Source organism: Lepidochelys kempii, chromosome 1 (genome assembly GCF_965140265.1).
Source record: "Lepidochelys kempii isolate rLepKem1 chromosome 1, rLepKem1.hap2, whole genome shotgun sequence".
NCBI classification, from domain to species: domain Eukaryota; kingdom Metazoa; phylum Chordata; order Testudines; family Cheloniidae; genus Lepidochelys; species Lepidochelys kempii.
This window is the reverse complement of record NC_133256.1, coordinates 263,650,802-263,677,315: the sequence shown is the minus strand read 5'-3', so window position 1 is coordinate 263,677,315 and position 26,514 is coordinate 263,650,802. Positions and strand designations below refer to the sequence as shown.

At 45.6% G+C, this 26,514-nt stretch overlaps 1 protein-coding gene across 1 annotated transcript in view; it reads right to left on the bottom strand.

The window, feature by feature from the left end:
* The window catches only part of STRA8 (stimulated by retinoic acid 8), a 29,298-nt gene extending 3,071 nt beyond the window's left edge, over window positions 1-26,227 (bottom strand). Inside the window, 9 exon segments of the mRNA XM_073330944.1 lie at window positions 4,765-4,876; window positions 8,108-8,187; window positions 10,617-10,887; window positions 17,787-17,939; window positions 18,379-18,466; window positions 19,929-20,004; window positions 21,908-22,105; window positions 26,184-26,201; window positions 26,204-26,227. Coding sequence (XP_073187045.1) covers window positions 4,765-4,876; window positions 8,108-8,187; window positions 10,617-10,887; window positions 17,787-17,939; window positions 18,379-18,466; window positions 19,929-20,004; window positions 21,908-22,105; window positions 26,184-26,201; window positions 26,204-26,227 — 1,020 coding nt within the window.
* Between the last annotated feature and the right edge of the window lie 287 nt (window positions 26,228-26,514).

Here is a 26,514-nt window from a genome sequence, read left to right as displayed (position 1 = left end):
TCCGGCCAACCAGCCACTCCACCACAGAGGATTGCTCCAAAAAAAGAAGGCTGTCATTCAATAAATTTTAAAGTTGTAAACTTTTAAAGTGCTGTGCTTAAAGTGCTGTTTGGCATTTTCCTTCCCTCCTCCACCACCCCTCCTGGGCTACCTTGGTTAGTCATCCCCCTATTTGTGTGATGAATGAATAAAGAATGCATGAATGTGAAGCAACAATGACTTTATTGCCTCTGCAAGCGGTGATTGAAGGGAGGAGGGGAGGGTGGTTAGCTTACAGGGAAGTAGAGTGAACCAAGGGGCGGCGGGGTTTCATCAAGGAGAAACAAACAGAACTTTCACACCATAGCCTGGCCAGTCATGAAACTGGTTTTCAAAGCTTCTCTGATGCGTACCGCGCCCTCCTGTGCTCTTCTAACAGCCCTGGTGTCTGGCTGCGTGTAACCAGCAGCTAGGCGATTTGCCTCAACCTCCCACCCCGCCATAAACGTCTCCCCCTTACTCTCACAGATATTGTGGAGCACACAGCAAGCAGTAATAACAGTGGGAATATTGGTTTCACTGAGGTCTAAGCGAGTCAGTAAACTGCGCCAGCGCGCCTTTAAACGTCCAAATGCACATTCTACCACCATTCTGCACTTGCTCAGCCTGTAGTTGAACAGCTCCTGACTACTGTCCAGGCTGCCTGTGTACGGCTTCATGAGCCATGGCATTAAGGGGTAGGCTGGGTCCCCAAGGATACATATAGGCATTTCAACATCCCCAACAGTTATTTTCTGGTCTGGGAATAAAGTCCCTTCCTGCAGCTTTTGAAACAGACCAGAGTTCCTGAAGATGCGAGCATCATGCACCTTTCCCGGCCATCCCACGTTGATGTTGGTGAAACGTCCCTTGTGATCCACCAGAGCTTGCAGCAGTATCGAAAAGTACCCCTTGCGGTTTATGTACTCGGCGGCTTGGTGCTCCGGTGCCAAGATAGGGATATGGGTTCCGTCTATAGCCCCACCACAGTTAGGGAATCCCACTGCAGCAAAGCCATCCACTATGACCTGCACATTTCCCAGGGTCACTACCCTTGATATCAGTAGATCTTTGATTGCGTGGGCTACTTGCATCACAGCAGCCCCAACAGTAGATTTGCCCACTCCAAATTGATTCCCAACTGACCGGTAGCTGTCTGGCGTTGTCAGCTTCCACAGGGCTATCGCCACTCGCTTCTCAACTGTGAGGGCTGCTCTCATCTTGGTATTCATACGCTTCAGGGCAGGGGAAAGCAAGTCACAAAGTTCCATGAAAGTGCCCTTACGCATGCGAAAGTTTCGCAGCCACTGGGAATCGTCCCAGACCTGCAACACTATGCGGTCCCACCAGTCTGTGCTTGTTTCCCGAGCCCAGAATCGGCGTTCCACAGCATGAACCTGCCACATTAGCACCATGATGCATGCATTGGCAGGGCCCATGCTTTCAGAGAAATCTGTGTCCATGTCCTGATCACTCACGTGACCGCACTGACATTGCCTCCTCGCCCGGTATCGCTTTGCCAGGTTCTGGTGCTGCATATACTGCTGGATAATGCGTGTGGTGTTTAATGTGCTCCTAATTGCCAAAGTGAGCTGAGCGGCCTCCATGCTTGCCTTGGTATGGCGTCCGCACAGAAAAAAGGCGCGGAACGATTGTCTGCCGTTGCTCTGACGGAGGGAGGGGCGACTGACGACACGGCTTACAGGGTTGGCTTCAGGGAGCCAAAATCAACAAAGGGGGTGGCTTTACATCAAGAAGTATTTCAGGCAGGACTTCACGGATGGTTCCAATAAGAAATGGTGCACCTAAGTTATTGTCCTTATTGGAACAAGAAGGTTAGCCTGGCCTCTGATTGATACATGGCTAGATTTACCTCGCTGCACCTTCTCTGTGAGAGACTGCAGTGTGATCTAGAAGAATGAGTCCCCTAGACAGGGGAGGGGGGGAAACAAATGAGTACAAAACAAATCTGGTCTATTTCTTGTTTTGATCCACTCCATCTATCTTTTACATCTTTGGCTGGCAGCAGACGGTGCAGAAGGACTGCAAGCCATCCACATCTCATGGCTGCTCGGCAGAAGATGGTACAGTACGACTGCTAGCAGTCCGTATCGCCTGCCCGCTCACCATAAGACGGTTCAATAGGACTGACTGCAGGACTAAAGCGAATGACCTGGTCAAGTCACTCCAAATTTAGTCCCTGCGCCCATGTCTGCCTAGGCCCTCCTGATCGACCTCACAGAGGCGACCAGGAGCACCTCGTACATGACGATGACGGCTACCAGTCGTACTGTACCGTCTGCTGCCACAAGGCAAGGGGTTGCTGCTACTGTGTAGCAATGCCGTACCGCGTCTGCCAGCACCCAGGACACATCGGGTGACGGTTACCTGAGCGGGTTCCATGCTTGCAGTGGTATGGTGTCTGCACAGGTAACTCAGGAAAAAAGGCACGAAATGATTGTCTGCCCTTGCTTTCACGGAGGGAGGGAGGGAGGGAACGGGGGCCTGACGATATGTACCCAGAACCACCTGCGACAATGTTTTAGCCCCGTCAGCCATTGGGATCTCAACCCAGAATTCCAATGGGCAGCGGAGACTGCGGGAACTGTGGGATAGCTACCCACAGTGCAACGCTCCGGAAGTCGACTCTAGCCTCGGTACTGTGGAAGCGCTCCGCCGAGATAATGCACTTAATGCACTTAGAGCATTTTCTGTGGGGACACACACTCGAATATATAAAACCGATTTCTAAAAAAACGACTTCTATAAATTCGACCTTATTCCGTAGCGTAGACATACCCTAAGTCCCATTTACTTTCAATGTGACTTAGGCGCCTAAGGGCTAGATGTTCAAACATACCTAGGCACCTAGATAGCTTTCTAGTGAATTTACAAAAGCACCTAAGCAGGTTAGGGACCTAACACCCACTGACTTTCACTTAACACAGTTTTGAAAATTCTACCCTAGAACTAAAGTAATGTTTTATCTTATCTGCAGTTGAGCAACACTTACAACAAGGCCTCAAACCAGCAACCCTGGACAAGTTATATAATTGCATAACTGATCTCCCTGTTAGAAATATTTTCCGTCCATATAATCTAAACATTCTCAGTTTTAGGCCTCCCATTCTCCACTGTGGTGGACATAGTTCTTTTCATTCTTCTGCCTGGTTCTCTCACAAGTATTTTTTCAGGTGGGGTGCCTTAGCAGCACTGAGAACCTGACCAGAAACTTGTCCACAGCAGCTGCATTTGATGTGTGTATAAACAGTCACAGTCATAAATTATTTGATTTGTAAATTGTTTGAGAAAGCAGTGGAAGCAGCACTAATTAGTTTGTACTGGCCAGCTAAAAACCCATCAGCTGATCAGTATTGTTCTTGTCCCACAGTTAGAGGGAAAGGTGATCATGAGCTGTATTTTATTATTCAACCAGCTACACATTGTGCATCCTGATTACAGTTAAATCTGCCACCCCACCTTTGTCATATGCATGAACCTTAAAGACACTAGTTAATCTGTTCTGGGCGTTTTATGCCATCAGCATTGCCCTATTTCCTGAGCTAACAGAGAGCCTGCAGGAGCTACTGTGCTTGGGGCAGAATGGAGAGTCTGTGGCTACTGGAATGTGGAGCTGCATCTTTGCTCTCAAACCAAGAATCTTGAAGGTTGTATTTTGCCTCGTAGTATTATTCCCCAGGTGTACTGTGCTGCTATCATCTACATTAAATCCAATACCACGGGTAATTTGCCTGTTTATATCCATTATTATGTGATTTCTCTTTAGATTCCCTTCTAATTATCTGTCAACTGACAACCTGGTATTCCTGAGGAATGAAAGTGCATGGCACATTGGTTTTATCTTGAGGGCTATGCCATCTGAATTATGAAGAACATCAGCCAACCACCTACAGGTTAATCCATAGCTTCCTCTGATGCTACAAAACTTTTTGTCTTTCACACTCTAACTCCATTTCTTATTCCCTCTGCTTGTCTCTTCATGACCTAAATGTCACACCACCTCTTCCCACCCTCCCCAGTCTGGGTGTAGTGAGATAGACTCATGACAAAAATCACTCACGCTCTAATAGCACTGTTTTGAAGAAAGGAAAGGGAGAGCACATTGTGACTACCTAATGCAGACAGACATAAATGCTATGCATCTTTACTCCCCCACAAGCTACATGCAATAAAGAAAATATGTATTTTGGTTGCAGCTATTTCTTCTTTCCCCCTCCTTCCTCATCTCTTATATCACGGATGATCAAGTGACAGAAATTAGGAAGCAGAAGTAACAGCAACTATCAGAGAGGCAGGGCTGATGTTGATCACAAGCAGGATTTACTTAGGGATGCCCCCACATCCCATGCAAGCTCTGCAGCTCAGAGGCTGACCCAATCTCCCTGTCTAGTAGGGGGATGAGAGGGGGAGGAAACAACCTGCAATCTGAATGACTTTCTGTCCACTGGGCCAGCCAGCTCCAATGATATCAGTGAAGTTATTCAAGAGTTAAATTTGGCCCTCATGTCTTTTGTAGCATCTAAAATAAAACAACTGAACCTTGCCCCCTAAATGGTGAGTCGATTAATCTTTGGAATGGAAGGAATTAAGAAAATAATTAAGCCTAAGATTCCAGTTTGGATGATCCTGAGGATCATGAGCAAAGGCACATCAAATGGAAATCCCAATCTGCTATTCAGAGGAATACACTGCCTCATCTGTAACAAACACTTTGGCAAGGCCTACCTGGAGAAACTGTGTGTTAGCAAAGAAAAGACCCTTTAAGAAACCAGTGATCTGCAAGTAGAGCCGGTGGTTATCCTCTGGATTTTCTGAGGTGCAGCCTGCGAACATTGAGCTGAAAATTGAAACAGAAATTATACTTAATTTCCAGTCTCCTGTCTCCTCCTGCTCACTTCTTTTCCTTTTTATTTATTTACAAACCTTAATTATTTTCAGGATTAATAAAATAAAAGCAAACAACTGAACAATGGGGATATCATTACACAATAAATTATACAAATATAGAAAGGTGATACACGAAACAATTATCAAAGCAAAGAAATTCAGAGATACAGGTATGTGGTAGATGTGATCATATTATTCCAGCAGAAAAATGTATGCTAATTATAATACAAAGTAACAGTCATATTTATCTGGCAGCCTGAATGTTTTATAGCATCACCTTGTTCAAATTAAGGCCTTTTATTTTTTATGTTACATTTTGAGTGAATTAGACAGCTTTATGTTGTCATAGAAGTTGACTGAGAATATCAACTATCAACAGCCACACTGTGGCCATATGCTGCACAACTAATCTTGAGCCTGACTTCCAGCCTTGCATCTTCTCCTGAGCTCCCACAGAGCTCTGCCAATGCACATAGCAAATCTTTTTTATTCTCGGCCTGAGTTGCTTGAAACCACAGGCTGACAAAAAAAAGACCCAATTGTTCTAAAGCAGGAGCTGGCTAGGGACATGTGCACATGGGGCACTAACTCAGTGTGCCTGAATGCTTCCCCTAATTTTTTTAAAAAACATCACTTGTTGTTTAACTGGTACACATTTAATTCAGTTTTATTATATATTTGAGTGTGTTTTGGTTAACAATCTAAAAGGACTGATTCTCATTTACACTGCTCAAGCAGTGTGAAGTGGAGTCTTGGTTTAAGTGCAGATCACACCTCACATGTTAAAGGACCTTCTTAAACTTCTGGACAATTACCATTTCCTAAACTTACAACTTGCAGGGAGAGAAAATCCCACCCAAGACAAAACTTGCAGCGAAAGTACTTCAGAGCTGAGTCACCACACAGATTTTCTATTAAGAAACACAATCCTTGCCCTTGCTAGGGCTACTGGCTGAGATCAAGAGTGATGACATGATCTCAGCCTCTCTTGATGGACTACACATAGCCCTTGCACAGGGAAGGACTTGATGTAATAGATCTTTCCTTTCTCTGACGTTACTATTCAGGTCAAACTACATTTCTGCTGTGTAAGGTATTTGTTATTGTATTAGAATACTAAAAAAGGGTGAAGGAGACTAGTCTAAAAAGTAGGGTTGTCAAGCAATTAAAAAAATTAATCGTGATTAATCACACTGTTAAATAATAGAATACCATTTATTAAAATATTTGTGGATATTTTCTACATTTTCAAATATTTTGATTTCAATTACAACACAGAATACAAAGTATAGTGCTCAATTTATATTTATTTTTATTACAAGTATTTGCACTGTAAAAAAACAAAATAAATTGTATTTTTCAATTCACCTAATACAAGTACTGTAGTGCAATCACTTTATCGTGAAAATCGAACTTACAAATGTAGAATTAAGTAGAAAAAAATTGCATTCAGAAATAAAACAATGTAAAATTTTAAAGCCTGCAAGTCCACTCAGTCCTGCTTCTTGTTCAGCCAATCGCACAGATAAACAAGTTTGTATACATTTGCAGGAAATAATGCTGCCCGCTTCTTGTTTACAATGTCACCTGGAAGTGAGAACAGGCATTCTCATAGCACTGTTGTAGCTGGCGTCGCAAGATATTTACATGCCAGATGTGCTAAAAAGTAGTATGTCCCTTCATGCTTCAACCACCATTCCAGGGGACATGCATCTATGCTGATGACAGGTTCTACTCGATAACAATCCAAAGCAGTGCGGACTGACGCATGTTCATTTTCATTATCTGAGTCAGATCCCACCAGCAGAAGGTTGATTTTCTTTTTTGGTGGTTCGGGTTCCGTAGTTTCCGCACTGGAGTGTTGCTCTTTTAAAACTTCTGAAAGCATACTCCACAGCTCGTCCCTCTCAGATTTTGGAAGGAACTTCAGATTCCTAAACCTTGGCTCAAGTGCTGTAGCTATCTTTGGAAATCTCACATTAGTACCTTCTTTGCGTTTTGTGAAATCTGCAGTGAAAGTGTTCTTAAAATGAAGATGTGCTGGGTCATCATCCGAGACTGCTATAACATGAAATATATGGCAGAATGCAGGTAAAACAGAGCAGGGGACATACAATTCTCCCACAAGGAGTTCAGTCACAAATTTAATTAACACATTCTTTCTTTAACAAGCGTCATCAGCATGGAAGCATGTCCTGTGGAATGGTGGTCGAAGCATGAAGGGGCATACGAATGTTTAGCATATCTGGCACATAAATACCTTGCAATTCCAGCTACAAAAGTACCATGCAAATACCTGTTCTCACTTTCTGGTGACATTGTAAATAAGAAGAGAGCAGCATTATCTCCTGTAAATGTAAACAAACTTGTTTGTCTGAGCGATTGGCTGAACAAGAAGTAGGACTGAATAAACTTGTAGGCTCTGAAGTTTTATATTATTTTGTTTTTGAGTGGTTATGTAATAATAAAATATCTATATTTGTACGTTGCACTTTCATGACAAAGATTACACTACCGTACTTGCATGAGGTGAATTGAAAAATACTATTTATTTTATCATTTTTACAGTGCAAATATTTGTAATAATATACAGTTTGATTTCAATTACAACACAGAATACAATATATATGACAATGTATAAAATCCCAAATATTTAATAAATATCAATTAGTATTCTATTGTTTAACAGTGCGATTAAAACTGCGATTAATTGCAATTAATTTTTTAAATTGTGATTAATTTTTTTGAGTTAATCACATGACTTAACTGCGATTAATTAACAGTCCTACTAAAAAGACTTTTTTTGTTCCACTGAAGGAGAACACTGTTCAAAATTAGCTAACTTATCCAGAGGACACCTCCTGGACTCTTTACATCTTGTGAGGGGAACAACAGACAGCTTTAGGAATCCTACATTACGACAGTGGAGAAGACTACACATGCTGACGAAGAAAATCAAAAAGATCCCATATCTAGTACTAATTGGGCATTCTTGAGATTAACACAGAGGGTACTTTCCATTCTAATGTAAAATGTCTATTAATTACAAGCTTACCAATTTGCTGCAAGCAGTTGTCTTTAACAGACCTAAGGGAGGAGGACATAAATATGGAAGCTGCCTTATTAATGTGCATCAAAGGACGAGGATGCTGGCTAGCAAACTGGGTGTGTTTATAATTACCCTGGACTGGACATTGCTTGTTGAGTCTCATTTCTGTCAAGGAAACCAGCAGCAACATCAAATGCATCTTCAAATAATATCTACCAAAGAAAATATTTTAGATGTCAAAACTATCAGACCCCCTGCACAATGTTATCCAGTCTATGACAGTTTTCGATAATTAAGTCTTTCTTCTCCTTAGACAGTGTGCTTATTTTCTAGACTGGACCAACAGTATACTGTAAAGGCAGAAATAAATTACTTTAATTACTACACAATGGGGCAAAAGGTCCATCAGTTCCATCGAGACTCAGTTTCCAGGAATTGGATTTAGGCCGATGGTTTACAAATCGCTCAATGAAAAGCAGGGATTATCCAAGTGCTTCCCAGACTATTTTGCTAGCTGTTACTGATGTGCTCAGCCAAAGATCTCAGCTGTATCAGCCAGTGCCCACACAAGCTCATGCAGCTGTGTGCTCCAGCTTGCAATGAAGCCTGGGTTGCTCTAAATTCCAACACTGCACTGTAGAATTCAGTGAGCTCATCCATCCACCCTGCTATGTTGGTTGTTACTCCTGGTGTACATGTAACCCTCCAATACCATTTTGTAAGTAGGTCAGTTACATGAATGGCCTAACTTCCTTCCAGTTGAGAGGACTTATTGCTGCAATGCACTTATGCATTAAAGGTAAATACTACTAAAATACCATTAAAAAAGTATCCAACCTTTCTTTGAGCAGCTGAGCACTCAAATAAACACCATTTCAACAAATATTTACAATCAGTTACCTTCTGCTTATTCTCTTTAAAAAATTCCAGCCATCACGTGGTCACTAGACTCGCAGTTTCAGTTGCACAATTGACTATCACTGGAGTGAGGAAGCTGGCGTATGAAAGTTAAGTTCAGTTTTATTACCCTCTGTTATAAAACGCTATTATAAAGAAAACCCTTAAGATCTGGGAGCTGATCCTTGGGTCCAGCACAGCTGTGTTCCAAGCAGCACTTGTGAGGCGAAGGTAGGCGTATGTCATCTTTATCCTTATGCCCCCTGATAGATATGGCTATTTGACGCAATATCTTTGGGATTAATTTTATGTATCATTATGGGCCAGAGATTGTATGTAATTCCATGGGGGATGGTGACCACAGCCCTTCAGGAACTAAGAACAGTGGGGGTGATTAGGCAAATTCACTCAGGCTATAACATCTCTTGAGAAGTCCCACCACCAGAGAGGGCCACATACACTGGTTAAGACTGGATTCTCCAACAAAGGATGGACTTTTGGACATATGGCCCGAGTTTAAACTGATTCAGCCTGCTTTCTGATCCAGCAAATAGACAGGATCTTCCGTCCAAGGGCGTCCCCAATCCTTCCTGGGAACGGCTGGAAGGACTTTGGCCTACTGAGACCCCACAAGACTAGTAAGCTTGTAGTATGCATATAGGAACTTTTGCTGAGAAAGAGGTGTGTGGTAACTTATTACAGTGGGACATTAGTCTGTTTATAGCCTCTGAAGAGAAAGCAAAGCACTGGTGATGGCCTGTTTTTAGTTAGTCTGGCTTGGTGGGAGTCACACAGTGCAGGCTGGGGACTGTGCAGCATGGAAAACCCCCAGTCAGAAGGGAGAGAGACGTGGGTCTTCACCCAAGAGAGGTGACGCCTGAGAAGCAGGGAGCCTGCAGGGCATGCATGGGCGGCGGGTATCACAGGCCAGGGCTAAGTTTTCCCAAACAGCCTGGTGTGGCCCCGCCCACACTCCACCCCTATACCGCCTCTGGCTTCCTGCTCTTCCCCCGACCTGGGGCTAGGGCGGCCTGTGACTGGGGCCGATGTTCATGCTGCCTGGTGCTCTAGGGCTGTGGCACTGGGATTGGGGGCGCAGGGGCTGCACTGTCCGCCCGGTGCTCTGGCACTGGGGCCGTGCCACCCTGCTCCGGGGCTGCTTGGGTGGCCCAGGGCTGGGGTGGAAGGGCCAATGGCCATGGTGGGGGAGCTCTGGCTCCGGTGAGGGAGAAGTGGGGCCTCAGGCAGAAGGGGCAGGGCCAGGGGCTAGCCTCCCGCAATGGTTGGTTCATGTGCTGCCCATGAGCGTGTGCCCTTGTTACACTACAGAGGGGGAATATGGGTGCAATTGCCCTGAACTGTGATGCCCCTCTCCCTCTCCCTCTCTCATAAGCTGGAGCAAACTTAACCATTTCCTACAGACAGAGTCCTCACTTCAGTGCAGATCAGCAGTACTACTGCCATTAAAAGCCCAGGGTACTTAGGGATACCTTAGCAAAACTGCAAAACTGGCAGCCACAGTAGAGCAATGTTTGGGATCTGCTAAGGAGTAAGAAAGATTCAATGTAAACATTTACTGCCATGCTGTTAATGATATTCACTTGGGTACTATTGTGCTTATGGGAAGGTGTCAGTAAAGTGACGTGTGTTACCCTTTAAGAGTTGCACACTCTTAGTGTAGCTAGCAACTTTTCCGTGGTTTGGAACTTCTGAAGCTGGAAGCAGAGTAATAATTGCCACCTACCTCCTCTGGCGTGGATACCAATGAACCACTGGGCTCCTGACTATTAGCTCTGCTGTTCCTCACACTACCTCCAGTGCAGGCTGCCTTGGGATCTGGGAGTATATTTTGTCTCTGACTACAGTACTGCAAGACACTGTCTCTCCTTTCCTCTGGCAGATTCTGCCATAGGTGGGAAACAGCGGTGGAGACCACAGGAAGAGTGACCTCTTCAGTGCACACAATCCCATTCTCAACCAGCAGGTCCACGGTCTGTTTATAAAAATACAGGTACCTGTAACAAGAGGAAGGGAGGCATCTCTTAAAAACAGCTTACGGTGGAGCAGCGTAGCGGTTAGACCAGCAAGCGATTGGGTAATAAGTCTCAGATTCTATTCCAACCAATGCTGCTGACTCAGTGGGACCTTACATAATTACTATTGTTAACACAGGTGGGGCTGGAAGCACCTCTTGTTATTGTGCCACAGGTACTTGTTTTCTTTTTGCGAATAAAGACTAACACGGCTGCTACTCTGAAACTTGTTATTAAGGTTGCCCAATATTCACTATTATAAGACTCTGTTTTCAGCTGCTGCTGAATTTCCCAAACTTGAACTGGGCTAAAATTTTCCATGCTGCGTGTTTGCTTCAGGCTGAATTGTTTTGGAAAATTTCAGTCAAAACAATCAGTTGTTTCTGAGAACAAGGCTAGGGAAAAATACATTGTTTTGGCCATGTTAAAAAATTCTGGCAACGTTTTTCTTTGAAAGACTCTAGTCCCTTTGTGCTTTGGAGCAGAGGCGTGAAATTTGGCAAGGTCTGGCCTTTGCCATTTCCATGAAAATATGCCCAAATCTGGCTAAGTTATGAGTCTCAGTAGGGAATTATATGTTAGCAGCTAACTTCTCTGAAGATACCATCCACACTGGGCATGCTCCAGCCTATGGTTGAGCAGGATTTTCCCTGCTATTGCAGCTGTGGGCTGCTGCAGGTTCTGCTGTGTCCAAGTCTGGGCACTAGAACTGAGAGCAGGAAGCCTGTCTCTCTTGTGTGCTCACTGATGGCTTAAGCAGTGTGTAGGAGGAAACAACTTTATTCCCATGCAGAGGGGACAACAGCTGGACATGTGGGAGGAGCAGGAGGAGAACACTGGGACAAAGAGCATGGGAGAGGGAACTGGGACTGGAGGTTGGTGGGACGGGGGGAAACTAGGATTTGCTGGGTAAGACCTGAGACCAGCAGCGTTCAGTCGTTCAACTGTCTGAGGTTGTTCCACTGTTCCTGGAGGTAGCAGTACTTGTAGTGGCTTTATAATTTTGGGGTCTTTTCACATAATTTGTTATGCTCTTAGAAAATGCTGGTTTGCCAGCCTTGGAGACTGACGGGTATAATAGCTCCCAAACAGGTGTTCTTTAACCAAACCAAGAGGTAGCAACTTTCAGTGACTATTCACCTGAGCTGAATTTGAATGAGGGTTAAAGGAGGAAAAGACTATATTATTATTATGTATTGCAATAGTTATAAGAATCCAGTGGGCTAGAACCCAAGTCTTTAGGTGACCAACACTTCTGTGCCACCACCTGGCAGAACTGTGGTCAATGCACTGTAAACCCTGGGAGACGAGACACCACTGAAAGTGCCACCCATGGAAGACCCAATTGGCGGCATCCCTTGTGACCTCTGACTGGCCAAGCATGCTTCCTATTTAAGCATGAAGAAAGTTCCAGGAAGCCATTTGTGTAACAAGGCAGATCTGATCTTCTGCTGAGACAGCTCCTGCCTTGTTCTGGTGTCCTTGCCCTGTCCCAGCTCTGCTTCTGCCTTGGACCCAGCTCTGCTCCTGTCTGCCCTGACTCCAGATACCTTGTTCTGATTCTCGGCTCTGATTCCTGGCTCTGACCCTTGGTTTAGTTTCCTTACTCATGCTCTGACCCCTAGGCTCGAAGGCCCACATCCTGGTTCCTGACAGATTGCACAGATTACCTCTGACCCCTCTGTGGACGACTGCCCCATTAACAACCAGGAGAGGGCAGGTCTCCAGTTGCCTAGCACAGGGGTTCTGAACCTTCTTCTTTTTGAGGCCCCCCCCAACATGCTATAAAACTCCACACACCCCCTGTGCCACAACAACTTTTTTCTGCATATAAAAGCCAGGGCCAGTGTTAGGGGATAGCAAGCAGGGCGGTTAAAGCCAGGGCCAGCGTTAGGGGATAGCAAGCACGGCGGTTACCTGGGGCCCCATGCCACAGTGGCCCCTGCGAAGCTAAGTTGCTCAGGTTTTGGCTTCAGCCCTGGGTAGTGGAGCTTGGAGCCTCAGACTTCAGCCCCATGCGGTGGGGCTTCGGCTTTCTGCCCTGGGCCCCAGCAAGTCTATGCCAGCCCCGCTTGGCAGCCCCCCCCACAAACCTGCTCTCTGGTTGAGAACCATTGGCCTAGCATACCGTAGGGGGCACCAGATCTGCAGAAGTGGGTCACCCATCTCCAGACCAAGGCCCATGCTCTGTGGGCTTGGATGATGCCACTTTTGACAGAAAACCAAGCCCTCCGCAAACAAGTGGCCCACTTGCAAGAGGAGAATGCTGCACTCTGGGCACGAATGGTGGCCCCTCCATCTGAACACGGTCCTGTGGTGCCCCTACCTGAATGCCTGGATGGAAAGTGCCAAAAATTCAGGAGACCCCTTAAACAGGGCCATCTACTTCTTATGCTCCATCCCTGGACCTACTCAATTTGTTGCCTGGCGAAGCACTGGACCAGACCTCTCCCTTGGTTGAGCAAAGTAGCCCAACACTGATGGGCTGGAACACCTTTTTGGGGGCTTTTTTCTGCAATTTTCAATGGTCACACATGGTCAGCTGAAGCTGCCAGTAAAGTAGTGGGGTGCGAACCTGCAGGAACAGTGTTTCTGCACTTCTAATGTCATATGCTCTGTATGTGCGAGGTCATGCTGCATGCAGGATGCCATTTTATACAGAAAATGGCAAGAGAAATCATGCGAGCGGGGGGCTAGAGGAAGGCAGAGTACCTGCACTTAAATAATCAGGACTACACCTTTGGGAGCTGCCCTGTGGAACCTCCACCAGGGACAAGGGCTGGCCGCGTCATATGCCACACACTTTTGAGGGCTGACGGCAGACACTGTGCATTGAACCAGATAACGATCCAGAACTGTTATGTCCTTTCCCTAATGTCAGATCTATTGGATTGTGTGTGATCCATGCAGCTATTCACCAAACTGAACCTGCAGGGGTGGGGCCTACAACCTTGCGTGTATCGGGACGGGGGATAAGCGCACTCTTCTGGACCTGAATTTTGAATATTTGGTGATGCTGTTTTACTGCCTAATGCCCCCGCGACCTTTACACCTTTGTTAATGATGTGTTTAGGGACATTCTGGACCAGGATGTTGTCATCTACCTCAGTGACATACTTGCCTTTTTCAGAAAACCATGAACAGCACAAATGCCCTGTCAAGTATGTACTGAAGAGGCTGCAACAGCACAGCCTACATACAAAATTAGAGAATGGTATATTTCTCCAAACTGCCACAGAGTTTTCAGGGTACATCCTCTCCCCAGAAGGCATTAGGGTGGACCCCAAAAAAGGTGGAAATCATTTGCAACTGGGCAGTACCCTGGAATACTCAGACGGTGCAGTGCTTCCTATGTTTTGCAAATTTTTATCAGCATTTTATGCCATATTTCTTGGGGCGAATAGCCCGCATGCCAGCCGGCCTCTGCAAAACCGCCAAACTTGTCTGGTCACTCAAGGCCCAGCACACCTCTAAACAGCTCAAGACCACAAATGATATGAAGTCCATGCCATATTGGATGCTAAATTGCAACAGAGCAGGCTATGGTACCTCAAAGATTGGGGAGGCTGTGGCCACAAGAAGCAGGTCTGGGAATCTGCTAGTAATGTTCACACACCTGAACCTGGACAGAGCTTTCACAGGGACCACCCAGACTAGGGTGACCAGACAACAAATGTGAAAAATCGGGATGGGGGTGGGAGGTAATAGGAGCCTGTATAAGAAACAGACCCCAAAATCGGGACTGTCCCTGTAAAATCAGGACATCTGGTCACCCTAACCCAGACAAGCACAGGTGCTGACTTCCCCTCTGCCACATGGGTGCTCACCTCCCCTGCCCCAATTCTACCCCGTTCTCCCAAGTCCCCACCCCTGCCCTGCTTCTTTACCGTCTCCTCCCCAGAGCGTGCCACATCCCCACTTCTTCCCGCCTCCCTCCTGGAAAGTCCTAAGCGCGGCCAAACAGTTGTTAGGCGGAGGACAGGAAGCGCTGGGAGGGGGAGGAGTGGGGACGCAGCACGCTTGGGGAGGGAGGAGGCAAGGAGGAGGTGGAGGCAACTTCATTGCCGGTGGGTGCAGAGCACCCAATAATTTTTCCCTTTGGGTGCTCCAGCCCCGCAGCATCCACGGAGTCGGCACCTATGCAGACAAGCCTGGCCCAACAATGCTCCAGGAGCATCCTTAAAGGGTCGGGGGAGTGATATAAGGATCCAGTGAGCTAGAATACAGGTCTGGAGGGCACCCAATGACCAGTGCTTTCATTCCACCCCCCAGAAGCCATGGCAGAGCCATGATCAATGAGTTGCAAATCCTGGGAGACTAGGCACCACGGGAAGCGCCGCCTATGGAAACTCGATTGGCAGCACCCCCTGTAACATCTGATTGGTTCAGACACACTATTTAAGCATGGAGGGAGTTCCAGAAACCTGTCTGTGAAACAAGGTAGATCCCTGACCTGCTGCTGAGACAGACCCTGCCTTGTTCCTGCATCCTTGCCTTGTTCCTGGGCCCTGTTTCCTCGCCCTGTCCCAGCCTTGCTCCTGCCTTCTCTGACTCCAGATACCCTGGTTCTGGTGCTCTGCTCTGATTCCTGGCTCTGACGCTGGTTCGACCCTTGGCTCGGGCATCCAGTTTCTGACTCTGGTTCTGGCCCATGGTTCTGTTTCCCAGCTCCTGACTCCTGCTCCAATTGCTAGGTGTGACTGCCCACAACCTGGTTCCTGACAGTAGTAACGGGAGGCCCCATTAAAGTCTAATTGTGCTAGGCACTGATAACATATATGTATGCATCCACACCCTCAATGAGACAGCCTTTGCATCAAAAACATTAGCCTAAATCAGGGGTTCTCAAACTGTGGGTCAGGACCCCAAAGTGGGTTGCGACCCCATTTTAATGGGGTCACCAAGGCTGGTGTTGGGTCTGGGCCCCAGCAAGTCTGAAGCCCAAGCCCCATTGCTCAGTGCTAAGGTTACATGCCCCCACATCCAGGGCAGAAGCCCTTGGGCTTCAGCTTTGCCCTCCCCTGCCCTGCCTAGGGTGGCAGGGCTCGGTCGGGCTCGGTCTTCAGTTCCCCCTCCTGGGGTCACATAGTAATTTTTGCTGTTAGAAGGGGGTCACGGTACAATGAAGTCTGAGAACCTCTGGTCTAAATAGATGAGGTAGGTGAATGGTGGCCAGGGAGACAGATGCAGAGAGAGGTGAAGTGACTCACCCAAGGTCACACAGATCAGTGGCAGAACTAGGAATCTAATCCAGGTCTTCTGATTCCCACTACAGGTCCCTACCCACTAAATCACATCATCTCTGCTCAAACAACCACAGACATCAAACCATCCAGACCCCCTTATAATACTGTAATATGTGTCAAGTGTTTTTTTTAATTTTATATGCACAATTTACACAGGGATATTTGATCCAAAGCACTTAAAAGTAGCTGCTGCTGGGGTTTAAATGGCATGGAAGCCTGCTGAATAGTACTGTTCTGCGCCTCTGTTTCCCATCTACCCTTTGCCTATTATGTGTGATTTAAGTGGAAGGAACTGTGTCCCTCACTATACCTTTGTCCAGTGCCTAACAGAATGATCCTGATTGGTAAGGAATGGCTGGTGTAGATTCTTATGAGTGGATGAACTAGGATCAGGCAGCTGTGTTAAAAACCTAAGTGTGAATCCTGGACCTCCAATCTCTTTCGAGGCTGGCAAGAATTGATAGCATTTTGGAGGGGATAGTACTTTGTGCCGCTACCAGCCCACGATGACCAGTTTAGCTGACTTAGATGATGGACACAAACAGTTATACAAAAAGGCTGCGATTCCGGGTGTTGGGTGGAAAACATGGCTACAGTATCCCATGTTACTAAAGGGGTGAAGTTGTTCCTACTGGACAGATCACTGCTGGGTTGTGTCAGACAGGACAGATCCCATGAGAAGGATTCAATATACAGCAGTTGTAATCTGCCATGAAACTTCAAGGTAAATGCCACAGATCCTACATACAGCTGCAAAGGTCTTGCTCTGCATGTGTCAGTGAGAGAGGGGAAAGGGGAACCCATGAGGAGCGAATGACACTATACCACAAAAATCTTTAAACAGCATATTTCACGATATGCATCTGAAGAAGTGAGCTGTAGCTCACGAAAGCTTATGCTCTAATAAATTGGTTAGTCTCTAAGGTGCCACAAGTCCTCCTTTTCTTTTTGCGAATACAGACTAACACGGCTGTTACTCTGAAACCTAGCATATTTCAAGGTACTCTACACACTACCTGCCTACAAGCACTGGTTTTTTTTCTGATTCTTACAGAAGGAGTAAAGGATAATACTGTAGAATGAAAGCAGACGACTTGTGCCACCTGCTGCCACAACTGCATTCCCATTTTTAGAAAACCATTATCAGCAACAACAGGAAACTTTATAAAAAGCCAGTACAACATGACAGTGAGAGCAGACTGCAGAAGGTTAAAGATTCAGAAAAGAACAGACACTTATATGGATAACAAGAATACCCAGAATTACCATAATTAATTATAACATTTTAGAAGGGATATTAACCCTCATGCTTCATGTTAGAACACTGACATACAGTACTTGAAAGAACACTGCATCTCTTTCCTGCGGATGGGGAACCCTCAGAGATTTTCAAAGGCTTGTGAAGCAGGAAGATGCCCTGTGGTCAAGGAGGCCTGGACATGCCAGTATTCAGGCTCCTAGTGCCAGCCAGGAGTGAGGGAATCAATTGAGAGTCATGGAGGATGATCAGTTTCCCCACCAACAGGGGCTGACATTGATGTCTCTGCTGGTCTGGGGATCCTGGGAACCAAAGTCAGACCCCAGGAAAGCTACATGATATGCAGTGACTAAAATACTACACACTTATACTCCTACCGTTCAAACTCCATCAGATCAGGAGATGAAGTGGCTGGGGACTGGACAAGTCTTGGCTTCCCATCCTCTTCCACTGCGTTTTTTTCAGATTCTTGAATCAAATACCAGATTGTAGAGCCACTCTCACTCATGGCATCTGAAGGGGATGCAGTACTGGAAAGAAAACATGGGACAAGGCCAAATGCATGGCTTCCCAACCAATTTAAAACAGTCCCTGCCAGGAACACTTTGGCAGTCTCAGTGATTCTTTTAGAGCAGGTGACTTTTTTTTTCTTTTGCTTTGCAGGGCTAATGAAAGCCCCTAAGTGGAGACGATCTACACAGGGAAAGAAAGGCAAATACATGCATTGACTGGGAACGAGACCAGCAACGTGCTCAGAGCTTACACGCACTGAGCTGCTGTAAGGGTCCAATTTTAATAATTTTTTTCCCGCCTGCCAGGTAAAACCTCTTCATCTCAATCTGTGTATTTGCTTCCTTCACAGGGTCAGACAACCGCTGCTCTGTAATATTTGCCAAGTGCTTTGAGATGCTTTGCACTTTAGAAGCAAGTGCAAAGTATTATCATTTCTTGATCTGTGTGAGTCCTTACCAGTGATCGCTGAAGTACATCTTGACATATTCCTCCTTGACTTCCTCCAAGCTGGACGGGTTCCCATCCTCTAGATTGAAGGACTCTACTGTCAGCAGAAAGATAATTGTCACAGACTGGAGGATTTGGCATCTCATTCATCGTCAGTCCCAATCAAAAAAAGAGTAATGGTCACACAGAGTTTTTGATTAGACAAAAATGATACCGGATGGGACATTCTGCCCTTCCTTATAACATGACCAGCTGTATTAGCAGTTTATGAGCACTGATATTTTCATAATGCTGGCCTTGTCAGTGAACTGATAACTTTGGTTTTCAGTAATAACAGCCAGTGAACCAAAGTCCATGTAGTTACCAGTCAATACAATATTTTGTGGTTATTTTCCTTCTATGAAGTATTGATATTTCGGGCTTTGGGGAGACTTTCTGACACTACTTAAAACATGAAAAATGTGTTCAACAGCTTTAAACCATCACCATGGAGTTCAAATCTCTACCACTGAAACCAGAAAACATGCTTGATTTTTAGTTCTGGTTCCCAGATCTTCAGTCAGGTGAGGAGGCAAGGAAATGGGGCTGGGAACATTGCAGAAGCAGCATATTCTGCCCTAGCAGAGGGAGAACCTCACACCCCTCAACAGCAACTGATCCAGCTGATTAAAGGGTGTGACAGGTACTGAAAGGAATCATATCATACTGCCCTCATCCAGAAGAAAAAATGTGTTTGTTTCAGATTGCTGGGACAGGCTAATGGAAAAGTATGTGTGGAGGAGCCAAGAAACCACAAAAACAAAATACTAACAAACCCACCACTACTTGTCTTAATCATTTCCCTTGGAGTAACTTCTTAATTAAAACTTTTCACTTCCTACATTTTTGTGAGGAAAACCAGAATGGGATTTCTGTCCCCCTCCTGCCCTACTTTTACCCCAGAATAGATTCTCTCAGTGCCCTCCAGTCCAAACTTGGACCCCAACTATGTCTGTGAATCAAGAAGCTGTACACTTAGGGTCAGATTGTGAGTTGAACTATGTACCTATGCAGAGAAGATAACAGGAGAAAGAACTTCCCTTTGGCTCTTTTGTTAATTAGCCGGCTTTTGGGTGCACAGATGTAAGAAGGCACTCTATGCTGCTACTGTCCCCTGGAATATGTGCGTGAGGAGTGGGAGAAGTTCCCCAATCCACTGCCAGTGCAGATGAGCCGGCAATAAATGGGGTGGGGGGAGGAAAGGAGGGAACAGCCTTAATTTGCTGCTGATGCAGGCCAGCAACAAACTACTGTTTGAATCTGCCCTCCCTCACCCACCAGTTCAAGGGGGAAGCAGGGAGGAAATTGAGAGTCAGAGGAATATCTTTGAAGCACAATGCTTCCTTGGGCTAGTCCTGGGTGATACATTTTATGCACTATCTCTTGCTTGGTGCTATGCCTAAAGGCACCCATCTTGCCTTTAATACTGGCTCAGCCACCTGGCTAGCTGTCCCTATTTAACAAGTAAATGAAAGGCAGGCCCAGGGAAACATTTTCAGGTATATATTTCCATACAGTACCTTTCATCTTCAGCAAGGTACCCAAGGTTTGCTCCAGCTCCTGGATATAATTCTTAGCTTTACGCAAAACCTGACACTAAATACAAAGAGAAAACAGAACCAATCTTCCTGTGTTCTGATTGGACTGAAATTTTAACATGCCTTAAGCATCTTTTACATCTTTTCCTTTTGCTGACTAGCTATCTCCATGTCCCCCTAAAAACAATTAAGCAGCCCACTACACTGATGAATGTGAAAAAAGGGAAGAAACCAAGAATCAAGGCAAATACAAATTAAGATTTTAATTTATATGCTGTACCTATTCACATACAGGTTTGGGGTTTACTCTGACAATTCTCTACAGTCAACAATTCCTTTCTAGAATTCCTTCCTTTTGGGACTGTTTGCTCTTTGAGGCATATCTGTAAAATATCATGTACCTCAATGGTGCTATATTTATTATTATTAATAATAATAATAACAACAATGAATAAACCAATAATGAATAATAAAACATAATGGATACAATTTTACACCTTATGGCTTACTGTTGGATGTTTTCTGACTGTAGGCATAATTTTTTCCTGATCATTTCCAGTGGGAACTATGTGAGGAGACCTCTTTAGCCAAATTCTGCTCTGTTACACTGATCTAAAACTGGAGCGACTTAACAGCCTTCAGTGCAATTATTCCAGGTTTATACCAGCATAAATGAGAGCAGAATTTGTCCACTTGTGACTAAACACACAGAGGATACAAGAAAGGATTAAACATTTATATGGTTAATGAGAATGTTAGAGATTTTTTTTTTTTGTAGGGGATATAAACCCAATGCTTCAGGGCATAAAGCAATCACTCACTGACAAAGATTAGGAAATGACTTCCTCAGTGTGCATGCCTTTGAACAAATCCAATCTTCCTTGACCCAAAAGGATCATGGCTGTGATGTGATACTTTCAAAGGTAGCAGCGTAAAGCTGGGAAAAACCAATGGGACTCATCGAAGTTTTAAAAGGGAGTCAGAAGTCCTCCATTCCAAGCAATAATAAATGAAAGGTAAGTCTTGTTAGACAAAACAAAGAATCATGTTTTGGATTTAGCTTCTGAGACCAGGATGATTATTAGCTTCGGCTGCATCTCCATCAGAACTTAACAAGCGGAGCTCCTGCCTCAGGCTAAGTTACAGTTAAAGAGTCCAAACAAGTGAAGTTCCTACATAACAATACTTTGCACCTCTCAAGCACCTTCCATCTAAGGATTTCAAAGCTTTTTACAAGGACATACCCTTTTGAAATATGCATTACCATCCCCATTTCATGAAACAGGAAACTGAAGCACACATAACCTAAATGATTTATTGAAGGGAATCAGTGGTAGAGCTAGGAACAGAACCCAAGACTCCTGGTACCCTTTCCCATGCCTTGAACACGATAACACTCTTCCTCCCTGGAAGTATTTAAGTACCAAACTAGTGCTGTTTCACTTGTTTTTATATAGTCCATTTTGTTTAAACAATTTCTAAAACTAGTAAAACACAGGAAATGGTACAGCTTGATTTTTTATTTTTACACACTTTCCCAGTCCCCCCTCCCCCTCATATAAATTAACTCATGAGATTGAATGAACTACTTTCCCCTCTTTCTAACCACAACCTACTAGTTTTGATTTCACAGCTGTACGTCAAGGATGAAATTTAATCATGGTATTCCTTTACTAGCTTCCAAAATACTGCCATTACGAAGAAGCTCAAAATCTACAAAGTGGAGACAAGTCACATGATAAACCCATGCCAGTAACAACAGAAGGCACAGAAGGCTCTCTTTTCTTGTTCTGAAGAGAGTATTATACAAATAGAAGAGACACAGGGAAAGTTGCACATGATAAAATTACACACATACATGAACCCCAAAAGATATTGTGATCAGAACGACTACTTTGGTTAACTACACTTTGTCTTTGCAAATATATATCCATAAACAAATAACAGTTTCTCCTCCATACCTTTGATGCTGAATTGTCTGACTGAGAAAACACAGTTTCCCGCAGGTTGTTGAAGAGTCCTGCTAGCGTAGCCCGGTGTCGTGCCTGAGATAAGCGTCTTCTTGCCACTTGGGGCTCCAAATCTTGCAGATGTGTCAGGAACCCAGGAGTCACCCTGACATATGGGCTGCTACAGTCACCAGATGTCTCCATCAAAAGCTGCAATGGAACATTAAGTTTTATTAAATAAATAAATAAATAAAATAGCACTTAAAAATAGAGTGAGTCTACAGTATGTGTGGTGGGCTGATGAACAAGTAAAGTTGAAAAAAGAAAAGGAGTACTTGTGGCACCTTAGAGACTAACCAATTTATTTGAGCATAAGCTTTTGTGAGCTACAGCTCACTTTATCGGATGCATTCAGTGGAAAATACAGATGCATGGTAAACGCATGGTAACACCCATTGTTTCTTGTTCTCTGTGTACATAGATCTCCCCACTGTATTTTCCACTGAATGCATCCGAAGAAGTGAGCTGTAGCTCATGAAAGCTTATGCTCAAATAAATTGGTTAGTCTCTAAGGTGCCACAAGTACTCCTTTTCTTTTTGCGAATACGGACTAACATGGCTGCTACTCTGAAGTAAAGTTGAGAGTGCTGAAGCAGAACAATCCAGCTCATTTCCCGCAGGAGGTTATGAAGGGAATGTTAAATAGTTTTCTCTTCTCCCTGTGAAAGCAAACTATCAATATGCAGTAAACCCTGATCTACCACAGGGGTTCTCAAACTTAATCGCATCGCGACCCCCTTTCGACAATAAAAATTACTACATGACCCCAGGAGGGGAACTGAAGCCTGAGCCAGCTGGAGCCCAGGTGGGGAGGGGCCAAAGCTGAAGCCCAAGGGCTTCAGTCCCAGGCAGGAGCCTGTAATCTGAGTCCGACACCCAGGGCTAAAGCCCTTGAGCTTCAGCCCCAGGCAGTGGTGCTCAGGCCTCAGCTTCGGCCCTAGACCCCAGCAAGTCTAAGCCAGCCCTGGTGACCCCATTAATATGGGGTCATGACCCACTTTGGGGTCCCAACCCACAGTTTGAGAACTGCTGATCTACCACAATGGTGGGCTAGTTGTACAGTGTGACTTGAAACACACTAAAAGTTAAGGCAGGAAGGCAGTTATTTCTTGCCCTGAAATGATGTGGTTAATCTTTTTCCATAACATACACTGGACTCCATCTTGCAATGTGCTGAGTGCTCTCAATTCCCACTGAAGTCACTAGAAGACACGGTTCTTTGTCACATCACAATCATTTTCTTAGTCAAGTGGGATGTCACAGTAAATTATGATGTTAGGTGGGGGTGGGAGAATAAGCAACAGAAGCAGACCTTTTAAAGTCACCCAAATACCCTTTTAAGTTAAATGCTAGTAGTGAAGAAAAAAAGGAAAATACTTATGGAAATTATATTAAACAGAAGCAGAAATGACTTTTTTATACTGTTATCTGCTTTTTAAAGGCCCAATTCAACTGCCATTGAAATCAATGGAAAAAAGCCATTGATTTCAGTGAAAGCTGGAGCAGACCCTATGCTGGTAAAATAGAATAGTATAGTTTAAAATTTCATTAGTGTGGTCACAAATAATATCGACACACAGGAAATTATATTTAAGATAATTGGTTTCCTTATGGAATAAATATCTGGTATATTGATTTTGTGTTGTACTACAGAATGGTATCCATTCTTTAATGTACCCATTTATTATTTCTGATTTAACGAATTTGTATGAATTTCTCAATCATGGCAAACGCCAAAAAAATAAAAATCAATGTGTAATGAATATCAAATACTCAGTTCACATTTTCTTTTCCAGATACTATCAATGCCTTTCACACATGGATTTAGGCACGGAAATAAGCATAATGAGGACATTACATATCCTCCAGAAAAAAGTCTGAATGCAATTACCCTGGAAACGTGAACTAGGCAATTTAATATGGCGCAATTCCACAATCTTTACACAGGCAAAACTACTACACTACTGGAAGTCATTAGAAGTTTTCCTTCTCTAAATACTGCCAGACTGGAGCCATAATTAGCATACTTTCTGAGCAGTCTGTAAAGTACCAACTGCACCATGTGTTCATACCCCTACATATTCTGTTCCTTAAAACCTCCATCTTTTAAATTATTTTAAAATAATATCATAAATTACATATATGGTAATTTCTAAAATTTCCACTCATTTAGGGGAAACTAGCTTGCCCTTGCCCTCACCCTTTCCCTAAATCTCTGGGTGAAGATCCTGATTCAAATCTTGATGACATTTTTGTTATTATAGACAGGGGGGAGAGAGTATGAATAATTATTTATTATCACTAATGGTTCTAGAGGTTCTGCAACTGAAAAAAAAAATCAGATCAAACAGAACTGTAGCTGTAAAAAGCCTGAATTCGTCCTTCAGATACCCACAGAAAGAGACATTTTAAAAAATCAAAGAGGGATTTTTTTGTCTGCTCTTCAGATTATTTTAAATCATATAAATGCATAGCAAGAGCCCCCCTAGGAACCGTTCACCAACAACCTTCGCACACTTCAGAGCTCTGGCTCCCCTTTTCTATGGTCTTTGTCCTTCCTTTTTGGGTCCTGCGCCACTGTTCGATACAGGCTCCAGCCTTTCCCTCATTTCTGTGGGCTCTGCCCCCTATTTCGCTGGGCTCGCTACTTCCTTCTATGGCTCAGTCCTTTCCTATGGACGCTACCCCTCCACTATGAGCTCCGCCCCCTTTCTATAGGCGCCGCCCCCCTTCCGTAGGTTCCGTTCCCCTTCTTGGCTCTGCTCCCGGGTTCCGCCCCAGCTCTCTTCAATTACAGACAGTCCCAGAGCGGCTGGAGGCCTCACGCATCTCTGCGGAGTATCCCTCCGGCCCGAGTGCCTCTATAGCCCGCCCATTCCCCGCCCGCCGTACCCACCGCCCGGTTCCTGCTGCGACTCCCCCACGCAGCTTGTTTGTGCTGCCGCCACGGCCCGGCAACACCGGCAGCACGTGGCAAGTAGCCAATCACAGCTCAGGAGGGAACCTCCTCAGGCCAATCGGAAGGCGCCGGCGTCGGGAGGGAGAACGTTGACATTGTAGCGACTGCCTGAGAAGGCAACAAAAGCGCGGGAAAGCGTCGGGGAGGGAGGTCGGAGGAGAAAGGGGAGGGGAGGAGGAGTCGAGGGGAGAGGGGGATCGGAGCAGAAAGGGGAGGAGGCAGGGGGAGGGGAAGGGAGGAGGTTGAGGAGTGGGTCTGAAGAGAGAGGGGAGAGTAGGAGGAGGGGGTCAGAGGGGAAAGGGGAGAGGAAGGGGATCTGAAGAGAAAGGTGTAAGAGGGGCAGGGGGCGGGGAAGGGTAGTGGGGGGTCTGTTGGGGTGTCTGCAGTAGTGGGGCGCAAAGTAGGGGTGTATGTGCATGGGTGGGAGCCTGCAGCTGGAGGAGCCTGTGTGAATGTGTCAGGAGCTGTGCCACCATCCCACTCATAGCTCAGTGTGGTCACATCTCCTGTCGGCCCATTGTGGCTGTGTACATCGCTCTGCTTGTGCACACCAGGGCTGTGTGTTTGGGTGTAAACTCGGTCGGAGGGCGGGCAATGAACACCCCCATGTGCTCCTTTGTGCCCTGTTCGAGCTGTCAAAGCCCCCCTTCTTCATTTTATAGGTAGCCCAATAATTAAAAGGCTGGTTCCCCATTCTTTCTTTCTGAGGGCCACTGTGATCCGCTGAAGGATGTGGCATATGAAAGGGGATGCCCACGCTTTGTCCCACTGAAAGGCACACTGCCATCTTGCTGGGATCTGTAAGGGTGTACGGAACTCGCATTCGTGGAGCAGCTTGTTGTGAGAAAGTGTGGTCAGCAGATACTGCAAATCCCAGCATGCAGTTTGGCAGCCTGCTATGAGCAATGTGAAGTTTTGCATGCTGGGATCTGTAGTCTCTATAGGCCACACTTCTTCACTGGAAATGCGGGTGGTTAGTCCCTATGTTAGAATTCTGTGGGTTGCGTTCAGCCCCCGCAGTCACATTGGCATAGTTACAGTATCAGGAGTAGTTTGGAGAAGGATGTTGCTCAGCTCCTGTCTCCTCCATTCTACTGCTCATGAGTAAGGCTGCATGTCTCACGGAGGTCATGGATTCCATGACTTTCTATGACCTCCATGACTTCTGCTGCAACCGGTGCTGGCTCAGGGGCTGACCAAGTCAGGCAGCAGTTTGGGTGTGTGGGGTCAGGGCTGGAGCAGGGGATTGGGGTGTGGGGTGACGCTTACCTCGGAGAGGGAAAGGGGGAGGGGTCCCCAGTTCCCACCGTCATGTCCCTGCAGCTCCTAGGCGGAGAGGTCAGGGGGCTCTACATACTGCCCACACCCGCAGGCAACACCCCTGCAGCTCCTATTGGCTGTGGTTCCTGGCCAATGGGAGCTGCGGAGCTGGTGCTTTTGGCGGAAGCAGCGTGCAGAGCCCTCCTGGCTGCCCCTCCCCCTTGGAGCTGCAGGGACATGTCGATGGGAAGCTGGTAGGGAGTCTGCCAGCCCCACCGACCCTCCCCTCCCCACTACCAGCAGGGATCCTGGGCCGCCCCCCGCTGCCTGCACACTCCCT